This window comes from Xenopus laevis, chromosome 1L (assembly GCF_017654675.1).
Source record: "Xenopus laevis strain J_2021 chromosome 1L, Xenopus_laevis_v10.1, whole genome shotgun sequence".
Classification (NCBI taxonomy): Eukaryota; Metazoa; Chordata; class Amphibia; order Anura; family Pipidae; genus Xenopus; species Xenopus laevis.
In genome coordinates, this window is record NC_054371.1 from 230317439 (window position 1) to 230330531 (window position 13093).

At 45.7% G+C, this 13093-nt stretch overlaps 1 protein-coding gene across 6 annotated transcripts in view; it reads left to right on the forward strand.

Moving 5' to 3' along the window:
* The window catches only part of LOC108695931 (von Willebrand factor A domain-containing protein 5A), a 43939-nt gene continuing 30846 nt past the window's right edge, over nt 1-13093 (forward strand). For 3 of the 6 annotated variants that reach the window (XM_041570420.1, XM_041570426.1, XM_041570436.1), the window contains exons 1-8: nt 1-85; nt 885-943; nt 3557-3759; nt 9474-9696; nt 10021-10190; nt 12267-12381; nt 12505-12674; nt 12924-13012. In XM_041570420.1, the coding sequence (XP_041426354.1) occupies nt 898-943; nt 3557-3759; nt 9474-9696; nt 10021-10190; nt 12267-12381; nt 12505-12674; nt 12924-13012 (1016 nt within the window). In that variant the 5' untranslated portion in view covers nt 1-85; nt 885-897. Of the gene's footprint in view, nt 86-884; nt 944-3556; nt 3760-9473; nt 9697-10020; nt 10191-12266; nt 12382-12504; nt 12675-12923; nt 13013-13093 lie in introns of those variants that run through there. The other 3 variants (XR_005962760.1, XM_041570429.1, XM_041570430.1) reach the window with 3 other exon arrangements.

The window sequence follows — 13093 nt, forward strand, 5'->3', positions numbered from 1 at the left end:
CTTGTCACATCATTGTCAGTGGCTCCAACAGCTTCAACTCCAGAACATTCCTGCCACGGACCCTCCAGAAGAGACTGATGTGCAGGTCACCACTTGCTCCTGTTTTCTCTTCTTCATTTCATGAATGTTTGGCTGCACCATTGTTGCCTGTTCTCTATCCATTGAGGAGCATTACAGTTCCCTCTCCCAGGCCTCTTACAATAATCTGCTGAGGAACCTCTTGCTGTCACAGCATCCCCAGCCACCAGACATTTACTGACACTCCCTGTGATCAGACTGTCGGGAAGTCTCATGGGAACTGAACTGGGAAACTGACAGACGCACCAAGATACTGATATTTGTTTATTTCATCCCGATCCCTCTCTCATTCACTGGAAGTACAGTCTCACCCCTCTCTCTCTCTCATAGTCTCATTATGAGAGAGAGGAGTGACTGTACTTACAGTGAGACTATGAGAGAGAGAGTAACAATAGCTGCACAATATGTAAGAGACTGTCATAGACTGAGAGAGAACGGACTTTCCCCTATACCCCTATTCCCATCCCACCCATTTCACCCCTATACCTGCTTTGGTAATGCTTAATGTATTTGCTCCTGCCAATAAAGCTCATTTGATTTGATTTGGGAGAGAGACAGAGAGAGGTGAGACTGTACTAACAGTGAGACTGAAAGAGAGGGGAGAGACTGTACTTACAGAGAACAATCACTCTCATAGTCTCTGGATGTGAGGGTGGCTGAGGTTGTGATTTTACTATTTAATTCCCTATACTTGTGCCCCATCTCTCTGATATTAAGTTACACACAGGGTACAGCTGTACTGCTATAAAGTGACTATATTTAGTGGACACCAAACTGATACTGAATTTATTCTTCTGACTCCACAGGTCGGCTTGAATCATGGCTCCCTTCTGCGGCCTCATTATTGTGTGCTCCAGGCAGCCAGGTGAGACCCCCCATATATATTCCTAAAGTCCTGCACAAGCCACTGGGGCAAATTCAGTAACATTCGTAGTTTCGCCAGGCCCAACTTCGCCGCACTTCGCTGCACTTCGCCAGGCGTAGTTTCGCCAGCGCTTCGCAAATTCACTAAAATCCGAAGTTGCGCACAGGGGTAGCGTAAGGTTGCGAAGTTGCGCTAGCGTTGATTCGCTAAGTGAAGCGAAGTTGCGCTAGCGAAGGCTAATTTGCATAGGGCGCTAAATTCAAATTTCAATGGAGGAATATGTATCAGTACTACAAATGCCAAGAAAACCTTCAATTCCTCAAATAAAATTGTTATTTTGCCCTACACATGTGCCCACTGTATAGTTAAGTTGCTATGAGTCAGGAAATGTAGGGGGGAAGGAGGGGAGCCCCAAAAAATTTTCAGCCTATCACCCATAATGTAGAAAACACGCCAGCGTTTTTTGGGACTTTGAAAAATTTTGACTTTTTTTGAAACAATCCCTATCTACTCTATTGCGCTTCGCCTGGTTTGAGGTGGCGAAGGAAGTCTAGCGTAAAAGGTAGCGTTCAGTACACTGCGCAAGTTAGTGAATTTGTGTAGTTACGTCGCTAGCGAAAATTTGCCAGGCGTAAGGGTGAGAAGTAACACTAGCGAAACTACGTCAGCGTTCGTTAGTGAATTTGCGCAGTAACGAAAATGACAAACGCTAGCGAATTAACGCTAGCGTTCGGCGCTTGGGCGCTTAGTGAATTTGCCCCAGTACTGACTGGTGATAATATATTTTTATATGAGCACATTTATATGAGAACAGCCTATTCCAATGAGGGACAAATGGTTATGTGTCAGAGTGTAAGAATAATAAAGTCTAATAACAAATGCCCCTCTCATTCTGACTCAGCAATAACCAAAGGGAAGGGAGGGGTGATGTTCCCCCATTTATTATTTCTCTTATTAATGACACCCAGTGATGAGAGGCCACTTTGTAAGTTACTGACAGAATTCAGATATTAGATAAGACCCGTTTGTACACAAGTGTTTTCTTCATTTACTGATTCCTCCCTGTGTCTGTGTTTAACAGATAAAGAACTGCTGAGGGACAGTTGTAAGCGGGAAACTATTTTCTGCAATATCTGTAGTTAAGAACATCCAGTTCTCTTCCAACATTTTGGGAGGGTTCAAGTTATATAACGTATGTTTGTGTTCTCCCATTTTAATCTATAAAAGCCTGTGACAAGTGCAGCGTCTTTGGCAAAATGCTTGTGGGACACTTCGGTGTAACTTGATCATTTTCCCAAGGCAAAACCATTAAAAATTCTTTGTTAAACTCAATAAACCTCATTTTATTTGAAATAGCCTTATCTCGATGTTTTGCCTCCCATATAACGAGGTCATAGCAATAAAATTATCAACACTGGTTCCTTAACCACGAGGATCCGACCTACATTCCATAAACTGACGCTGAACTGATCCACAAACCAACAAGCTCAGGTGCTGAGACACATGAACTGAACTAGTGAAGGCAAAACTCACAGATTATAGAAACATCCCTAATTTATATATATTATATAGATCTGTTATATACAGGGCAGCCATCTGGGGGGACAGGGGGGAGAGTTGTAGGGGGCCCGAGGGTAAGGGGGGCCCAGCCACGTCACACTTTCTTGATTAGCCGGGCCCCCCTGCTTTCTGAGAGCTGCTGACTTCGGGAGGGCAGGGCGGGAGCACAAGGGGAGGGGTCATCTGTCCATTACTTTCCCGTATTGGTCACTGAGTTTAAGTCCCGGTTGAACTGCTCAGGGATTGGATAGCTGAGGTTTGAGCTTCTCCTCCAGCTCATCCAATCACCATGCAGCTTTACCAGGACTTGAAATTCCGTGACCAATAAGGGAAGAAAATGCTGTCACTGGAAGAAGATGCAGCCACCTGTGCTCCCCTCCTCCCTTCTGTAGTTGGCAACTCACTGACAGCAGGTGGGCCACACTAATAAAGAAAGTACATCATGGCAGGGCCCCCTATAGGTAACCCTTTGTGGTCCCTGTTGTGTGGTGGGACCGTGGGCACCAATTTTTTTTTACTTCTGGGGGGGAGGCAAGTTTTTTTACATGGACGTTTAAGTTGGCCCTGGCCACCAATTTTCTTATAACGTGGGGGGGGGGGCTGGCCACCAATTTTTTCCCCATGTGGGGTCCTAGACACCAATATTTTTTAATGGGGGGCCCTGACCACAAATTTTTTTTCAATGGGGGCCCTGGCCACCGATTTTTTTTCCCATCTGTTGTCCTAGCCACCAATATTTTTAAATGGGGGGGCCCTGACCACAAATGGTTTTTTCAATGGGGGGGCCCTGACCACCAATATTTTTTTATGTGGGAACCATAGCAACCAATGTTTTGTTTTGTTTTTTAGTGTGTGGTGGACCTGTGGGGTGGGGAGGGCAGACCTGTAGGTGGGGCTTGTGGTGGGCACAGCCCAGGGGGCCCAGGAAATTTTTTCGTATGGGGACCTGCGATTTCTGATGGTGGCCCTGGTTATTTTTTTATTTTATATATATATATATATATATATCAGTTAAAGGCTGAGTTGAAGCTCCTGGTTCTCTATTCTCCCAAGTGCCTCTCCGTGGGATTTCGGTGGAGGTGCAGGTGAAAGGCTTCGTGGCTGATGTATGTGCCACACTCAAGTACAAGAACATAGAGGAGAAGCCCATAGAAGCCGTCTTTGTCTTCCCTCTGGATCAGGACTCTGCCGTCTACAGCTTTGAGGCCACCGTGGAAGGGAAGAAGATAGTGGCTGATATCCAGGAGAGGGAGCAGGTAATGATGTATAGAAAGACTTTAGGGGCTGCTTTTATATCGGGGTCGGATAAAACTTGTTATGGCAGGTGGAATCAGACAGCCAAATATTGGAGCCAGGCACTCAAAGGTCAACCATGGATCAGACTAGTATTCAATTAAAAATCTTTATTTGTATAAACTAATTATGCACGTTTTCGAGACACTTAGTCATAGGCTACAGAAATGGCAAACATGGTGTCAGGGAGCCGGGAGGTCCCTCCCTCCAGGTAGTCAGGATCGAGGAGGAAGCCCTCTTGAGGGAGCAAGGTCGCGGTGTCCAAAGGGATAATCAAAAGAGTAGTCGGGATCAAGGCAAGAGTTCAAAGGCAGGCAGAATATTAGCAAAGTCCAAAAGTCCAGGCAAGAGGTCAGCAACAACAGGAACAAGATAAGTCTTCAGCAAAGCAGACAGGAAACCCAGGAAACTTCACAGGAATGAATCCTATACTTGGGCGCCATTCTGGCGTCTTGGTAAGGCTTTTATATTTGAATTTGGCGCCATTCTGACGTCATCGGCGTCCTTGCGTCGACATCGACGAGCTGACGTCATCGTGCCGGCGCCGCTACCCACGTGGCGGCCATGGGCCCCGCCATTTTGGGAGCGACGCCAGCAGGGAAGGACGCGCTGCCCGGAGCTCCTGGACCTGCTCCGGGCGGCGATCATGACAGTACCCCCCCCCCTCATGGGGGGCCTCCAGACCACCAGGACCTGACTTCTGGGGAAATTTGGAGTGGAACTCCCTCACCAGACGAGGAGCATGGACATCAGAGTGTCCTTCCCAGGAGCATTCTTCAGGGCCAAAGCCTTTCCACTTAATGAGGTACTGAAGAGAGCCCCTGGAGATTCTGGAGTCAAGGATCTTCTCCACCTCATATTCTTGTTGACCATCCACAGAGATGGTAGGAGGGGGAGGCTGGACAACGGAAAATCGGTTGGAGGTAGCGGGTTTCACCAAGGAGACATGAAACACGTTGGGAATTCGCATCTCAGGGGGAAGCTGAAGTCTGACAGCCACAGGGTTGATCACCTCCGAGATTGAGAACGGACCTACGAACCTCGGACCCAACTTAGGAGATGGTACCTTCAACCGAATGTTCCTGGAAGACAACCAGACTTTATCACCGACCTTGTAGGGAGGAGAGGGTCTATGTCTATGATCTGCAAACGTCTTATGAACCAGAGCACTCTTCTCCAGGTTTGACTTGGTTGCAGCCCAAATAGCAGACATGTGGGCTGCATGGTCATCAGCGGCCGGAACATCAGACAACACAAAGTCTTGTGGGAAGGCTTGAGGATGTTGACCATACACCGACATAAATGGGGACCTTCCAGTGGAAGTGTGGCAGGCATTGTTATGAGCAAATTCCGCCCACGGGAGGAGATCAGACCAATCATCTTGACAAAGGGAAACGTGGTTCCTCAAGAACTGTTCCAAGGCTTGGTTCACTCGCTCAGCCGCTCCATTAGTCTGGGGATGATAAGCTGAGGAGAACTGAAGATTAATACCCAGATCTTTGCACAGAGAACGCCAGAACTTTGCCGTGAATTGGGACCCTCTGTCAGAAAAATGAACTGGATGAACAACTGTGACAACTCCACTGCAGATGGAAGCTTCCGTAGAGGGATGAAGTGGGCCATCTTGCTGAAGCGGTCAATGACAACCCAGATCACGGTGTTCCCACTGGAGGGAGGAAGTTCAACAATGAAGTCCATTGCCAAATGCGTACAAGGACGAGAGGGGACAGGCAACGGCTGTAGTAACCCACTGGGGCGAGAATGGCTGGACTTGGAAGTGGCACAAACAGTACAGGCAGAAACAAAGTCTTTGACATCTTTATGGATTGTCAGCCACCAGACTAGACGCCGTAAAAGTTCAAGAGTTTTAACAGGACCAGGATGTCCCGCTTGTTTGGAACTATGAGTCTGTTGCAGGATAGGCAGACGAAGCTCAGGAGGTACAAAAGCCATTCCGATGGGGGTATCAGGAGGGGCAGAAGATTTACCAGCCAGGATTTGATCAGCAAACTGAGGGTACAATGAAGCGATGATCTTGACAGGAGGAATAATTGGCTCTTGTCATTCAGGAGAACGATCCACCGAAGAAAAACTTCGCGACAGAGCATCGGCCTTCTGATTCTTGGAGCCAGGGTGAAAAGTCAAGATAAAGTTAAATCGGGAAAAGAAGAGAGCCCACCTTGCCTGCCTGGGGTTCAGCCTCTTGAGAGATTGAATGAATTCGAGATTCTTATGATCGGTGAAGATCGTGACTGGAATCAAGGAACCTTCAAGGAGGTGACGCCACTCTTCTAAGGCGAGCTTGACAGCCAGGAGTTCTCGATTTCCTACATCATAGTTATGTTCAGCAGGAGAGAACTTCTTAGAGAAATATGCACATGGGTGCAGCTTTCCATCAGAGGGATGCCTTTGGGACAAGATAGCTCCAGCTCCAACTTCAGAAGCATCCACCTCAATGAAGAAAGGTAACCCGGATCAGGATGGCGGAGAACCGAAGCGGAAGTGAAGGCATCCTTCAGGGATTGAAAGGCTTCAATGGCAGATGGAGGCCAGGAACTGGGTTTACCCCCTTTTCGGATGAGGGCCAGGATAGGAGCTATACAAGAAGAGAACCCCTTAATGAATTGCCGGTAGTAATTGGCAAAACCAATGAATCTCTGGATCGCCTTGGTGCTCAGCGGAAGGGGCCACTCTTGGATTGCGGACACTTTAACGGGATCCATCTCGAAACCCTCTGGGTTTCTTTGTGTAAAGTCCCAACCTGCACAGGCAATTCCCCAGTCGTCATAGAGATAAACTCGGATTCAAGGGGTCGATCATCAATGGCGGTTACACGAAGTGGAGGAGTCAATGGAAACAGGGGAACATTCATGTGCTTGGCAAAGAGAGCGTCCATGAAATTGCCGGCAGCTCCAGAGTCAATAAAAGCAGAGCCAACAATGGTCTTAGAGGACAGACGGATCTGTAAAGGCAGAAGAAACCTGTGAGAGTTCTCTTGTGACTTGGGAGTAACATCCCCTACATGAGTCTTTCCAAGGTTACCTTGAAGAGGGGAACTCTGAGGCTTCACAGGACAGGAGTTGGCAAAGTGAGATTGACCCCCACAGTAGAGACAAAGTCCAGCCGTACGTTTCCGGAGTTTCTCCTGTTCAGAGAGACGAGCTCTTCCGACTTGCATAGGTTCCTCCGGAGGAATAACAGAAGGCTGCTGGGAGATAGGAGGTAATAGAGGTCTTTGAAAGCGAGGAGCCAACATGGGTTGAAATTTCTTGACCCTGTCCCTATCAGCTTGATGTTCTCTCTGACGAGTGTCCACCTTGACCGACAAAGCAATGAGGTCTTCAACCTGCGTGGGTAATTCACGGGAGACCAGGTCATCCTTGAGGCGGATAGAGAGACCATTGTAGAAGGCAGCATGATAGGCATCATTGTTCTGCAGCGAGGGTACGGAACTCAATGGCATATTCCGCTACACTGCGATTTCCTTGGCGGATCTGGAACAGACGAGAAGCAGCGGTCGCCACCCGACCGGGAAAATCGAACACCGTCCGGAATTCATGAAGGAAGGCTTTGAAATCGTCAATTAAGGGAGACTCCTTCTCCCAGTGCGGAGATGCCCACTCGAGCGCTTTCCCCGCCAGACGAGTAATTACGAAACCAACCTTTGCTCGTTCAGAGTTAAATTCCGCAGGTTGCAGGGCGAACCGAATCTGGCACTGGTTCACAAAACCACGACAGGCTTGAGGGTCGCCACTGTAGAGAGGGGGTGCAGGAATTCGCGGACCAGAAGTGGAGGATTGTGTAGCCATGTCGGCAGCAGCTAGCGTGGGTGTTGTCGGCGTTGGAGTAGTCGGCGTGAGCATGGATAACTTTTCCAAGATCGCCTCCAGTGTGCGTCCGACGTAATTTTGCCGAGCTTTGTAAGCCTCCATGCGGGTATGCAGACCTCGAAAGGCCCTGCCGAAATCTGGCTGAGCTTCCTCAGTGGGATCCATGGCCCAAGTATAATGTCAGGGAGCCGGGAGGTCCCTCCAGGGAGGTTGTCAGGATCGAGAAGGAAGCCCTCTTGAGGGAGCAAGGTCGCGGTGTCCAAAGGGTTAATCAAAAGAGTAGTCGGGATCCAGGCAAAGTCCAAAAGTCCAGGCAAGAGGTCAGCAACAAACAGGAACAAGATAAGTCTTCAGCAAAGCAGACAGGAAACCCAGGAAACTTCACAGGAATGAATCCTATACTTGGGCGCCATTCTGGCGTCTTGGTAAGGCTTTTATATTTGAATTTGGCGCCATTCTGACGTCATTGGCGTCCTTGCGTCGGCATTTTGGGAGCGACGCCGGCAGGGAAGGACGCGCCGCCCAGAGCTCCTGGACCTGCTCCGGGCGGCGATCATGACACATGGGTCATCATTTAAAGGCCAAACCACCAATCACAGAAAAAAGGGGAGGGGCACATACAAATGATGTGCACAATTTAAAGGGATACCATGCCCCATTATAGAAAGTGCACATATCAAAGATATAAATTATAATATATACATAAAACAATATATACAAATACACAAATGTCACAAGAGACATATCCAAACAGATAAAAGCAAAAATAGATGTTTTGAAAAGTTCATACAAAATACCTTATAGTATTATTTGAAAATGTAAATATATGAATAAATAGAAAAGTAGAAAAATAGACATATATATGTAGTTAAATTGATAGAAAGATATATGTAAAGCAAGAGTATATAAATATTAGCATGAGCAAGCAGTAAATAGAGCTGCATGAATAATTCATTAGATTCCTGATCATTATAATTGATATTATGTTCTTTTGAAATTATTATAATAGTTATAACTGAAATGATTAATACATTCTCTTATTTAATTATTAGTCGATTTGAATATTTATTCATGAATTTGAGTATTAGTTCATTTTAGGAACGTGTCATTTTTCTAATTTTTATTTTTTACTTTTGTTACTTTTTTTAAAAAAATGAAAAGGAGAAATGGTATCTAATGAACAAGAATCTCAAGACAGGAATAAATGTTCACAAAAGATCCAAATGTAAATGCATAAGTACAAATCGAACACGTCAGGCATGATTCGTTTATACAAATAAAGATTTTTGATTTTAATTGAATACTAGTCTGATCCATGGTTGAGTGCCTGGCCCCAATATTTCGCTTTCTACATACGGTTTGTTCGCTCCCTTGAGCTGAGGGCCTGGGGCAGGAACACCTGGGTCACACACTCTATTTGGTGATTATTCTACAGGCGAGGTTCATGTTAATATATATATATATATATATATATATATATATATATATATATATATATATATAATTCCAGAAAGAACCGCACTCCAACTTGTTCTGTTGAATAAATTCACATTTTATTGTGCTCAATTTGCGTGGAATCAGACGCTATCAAAGAAAGAAGAAAGCCTTACAACTACTCCAGGTTTTGGTTGCCAGGGGTCACTGACCCTAGGTGCAAGACAGCATTCTGGCAGACTAGAAAACACATATCTCCATAAATAATACAGACCAACTGCAATGGTGTTTTTTTCCCTATACCAACTATTAATTAGTTCACTTTTAGGTGAATTTCCTGAAAAGCAAAATGGCTGTTACTGAGTGACAGTCTGTACCAACACATTAACCCCTTCTCTGTGCTTCTCCCCCAGGCTAATAAAACCTACAATGAGGCCATCAGTAAGGGCCAACAGGCCTTCTTATTGCAGGAGGACCAGAGCTCTGGGGACATCTTCAGCTGCAGTGTGGGGAACCTTCCCTCTGGTCAGGAGGCCGAGGTGAAACTGAACTTTGTGCGGGAGTTGCCATTGGAGTCAGACGGTGCAGTGAGATTTGTGCTTCCCGCTGTCCTGAACCCCAGATACACCCCAGCAGGTAAAGCAATGCATTGTGGGGGTAATTGTGCTCCCGACTGTCCTAAACCCCAGATACACTCTAGTGGCTAAAAACAACAATGTCCCAACAAACTAATTAAATATTGCCAAGAAGAAGTCGAAGTATGTACGGACGGTTTGCACCCAGAATGTCCAGCCCATAGCCCTTCTGTTGTTGTAGAAACAAGTTTGGAAAATGTCTTCATAATTGTTACGAAAAGTGACTATACCATGTGACTAACCAATGCAGTCGATTCCTCCTACAACACAGAACTTAGAATTTGTAGGATATTTTATAGAACATTTTATTTTTCTTCCTCTGCAGGTCATGAGGAGAGCATTACTGCCCAAGTTCCCCGCGTCCCCATTGGTCAGATCCCCTACACCTTGGATCTAACTGCTCACTTCTACTCTGCATACGGCATCTCCAAGATCCAGTCTAACTGTGACATCTCCCCAATGGAATATACTGATTCAGACAAGACTGCAGCCAAGGTTAGTGATGAGTTCCAGGCTCTACATAAAACAAAGGTAACTAAGGCCAGGGCGCTACATGGCTCTCCTCCAACTTAAAAGGAGATTTTGGACTCCAACTTTCAGTGCAGACATTAAGGTTTTGTCATCCTCCACCTGTGGAGGCAGCAAAGAAGAACTGTTGACTCTTGATCCCTCCCCTTGTATATATGGCTGACTCCACCTATTCTCCTTGGGTTCTTCTGGAAAGCTCAGCCGGTGGAGATGTAAGAGTAAGATAGAAGGATGGTCAAGAGACAAAGTGCATAGTGATAAAAGAGTTCCCCTGACTATACTAAATAAGCTGGGTGGGAGTTCAAGCCTGTGAGAAAGGATTTTCCAGTGAGTCCACAATAGCCTATTCTCTAGCCCTCTTGTCAGTGAAGACTTAGGGAATGTCCAATAGCTGTCCCTCTAGATGGGTATGACCCAAGGATGTGTAACATAAATGTGCCAGGTCACTGTGCTACAGTAGCCTGAAGAACATTCCAGAGGCAAATACGTCTAAAACTTATGAATGTATTTGGTGAGGTACAAGTGACCACTTAACAGATCTGTTCCTCAGATGCCATGTTTTGTAGAGCCCAAGAGGTGCTATGTGCTCTAGTGGAATGGGCCTTCACTAAAAACAGTTTGGTTCCATAGTAGTGTTCATAGGTTCCACCATCCAGCAGCGGTAGTTAGCTGATCTGGTCACATATATTTGAAGAGCTCTTACCACATCTAGTCTGTGAAGTAGTTTCTCCTTCTTATTTGTCTAATTTGGCGAAAATGATGGCAAGATGAAGTCCTGATTGATGTGAAATTTAGTCACCTCCTTGGGTAGAAAAAAAAGGTGGAAGTGGTTCCCTTAGAGGAGGTCATGTCCTTTCTACACCTCTAAGGAATTGCTGGACTGCAGTAGTCTCCTCCCAAAACACACATGTTAATGCCATTGAGTCTAAGGGTGCGGACTCCCAATGGTCTCTGGAACCTGTCTATGAGAAACTCTATCACTGAGCGTGTGGAGCCTTCCTCTCAGCAGATACCTCTTAGGTCACACCAGGCAAGAAATGTCCTCCACACCCTGTAGTACACCAAGGTTGTGGATTGTTTGCATGCCTGGAGCAATATGCAAGAGCCATGCCGTCAAAAGGAGCATGGGCAGGTTTGGATGGTTTAGGGGGCCTTGAGTTAGCAGGTCTGGGTAGATCAAAATTGCCAGGGTTAGGATGTGGTCAGCTGGACGAGGACCATGTACCATTCTTGGTCTGGAGCTATGAGGTTTCTGGTGGTACTGCTTTGATTGATCTTTCTGATAATTCTGATTAGAAGGACTATGGGTGGAAATGCAGACACTATCCTGAAATTTCCCAGGTGATGAGCACCCATGAATGCTGTGCCTGGAGTCCTGGCACAATAGAGGAGGAGTTTGAAATTGTGTCTGGAGGCTAGCACTTCTGGAGCACCCTATCTGTGCACTAGTTAGTGGAACATGTTATTGTTGAGTGACCATTCTCTCTGGTCAACCTCCCAATGTTGCACCCCTGGGAAAAATACTGCTGAGAGGCTGGGCGCAGTGTTCTCTGCCCAAGCCAGGATTCGTGAGACCTCCTGAATGGCCAATTTGCTGCGTGTGCTATCTTGTTGGTTGACATATGCCATTTGTTTTTCAGATGGGGTCAGTGACCTCATTGGAAAGCTGAAAAGAGTCAGAAAAAAGGCAAATCGTTTAAAAACTATAAAAACAAAAAAATTAAGGCCATTTGAAAAGTTTCTTAGTATTAGCCATTCAATAACATTCTAAAGAGTAATTTAAAGGTGAAGCACCCCTTTAACTAGTTATCAGTTGCTATTGTTTCTTTATGGGCGTTAGTACTAGATTAGGTGATAATCTTTCCATTAGTGCCAGTGCGTGTTTATAATGTATGTTTACAAATGTTTTCACTATATAACCTCAAGGTAGATGTCCCAACACTTGGACCTTCACAAGCAGTAGGGTTCTATGCATGCATTGAAGCTTGGTACCAAAAACATATGTAAATACTCTGCCCCAATCTCATTCCTATGCCACACTAGGTGTCACTGGCACAAGGGCACAAGTTTGAGCGAGACGTCGAGCTTCTGGCTTATTACATAGATGTGAACAAACCAAGTATCACAGTAGAGGCGGGACTTCCTGATGCCAAAGTTGGTGAGCCAATCAGAACAACTTAGTCATCATGTGAACTGCCAACATCCCCATCTTACCTGCACCCAAGGCATTGGGACCATAGGATGTTGCTCCTTGTAATTCTGCTTTTCATCTTCTTTGAAGGCACCTTGATGGCAGATCCCACCATCATGCTGAATTTTTACCCAAGTTTTCCAACGACTCAGGAGCAGTCCAACTGCGGAGAATTCCTTTTCCTCATGGATAGATCTGGAAGCATGGAGTGTAGCATGAATTCTGAGCCAAATGCCCCACAGCGCATCGAGAGCACCAAGGTATGAACTTTCTAGAGCAAGTAAAACAAAAACATCTCTTAAAGCAGACGGAAAGGCTGATAATAGTCACTTACCTGAGACCCTCAACCGGTGATCCTGTTTATAGAAAACAGCCCTGGGTACTGCTGTTGAACCAGGGTCTTCCACTTGAGTGGCAGATCATTTAACGTGTATTACATATAACAGTTTATGATATTGTTTTAAAAATGTTTCTTTTTGCTGTAATTCTACCCAATGTCTCTCTGGCAGGAGACTCTGGTTCTGCTACTGAAGAGTTTGCCGCTCGGCTGCTACTTCAATATCATCAGTTTTGGGTCTCACTTTGAGTTTTTCTTCCCGTGAGTATAAAACATGCTTTAGTCTGAACATAAACTATGAGGATTCAGTTCCATCTGATTTGTATATGTTAGTTGTGTCCA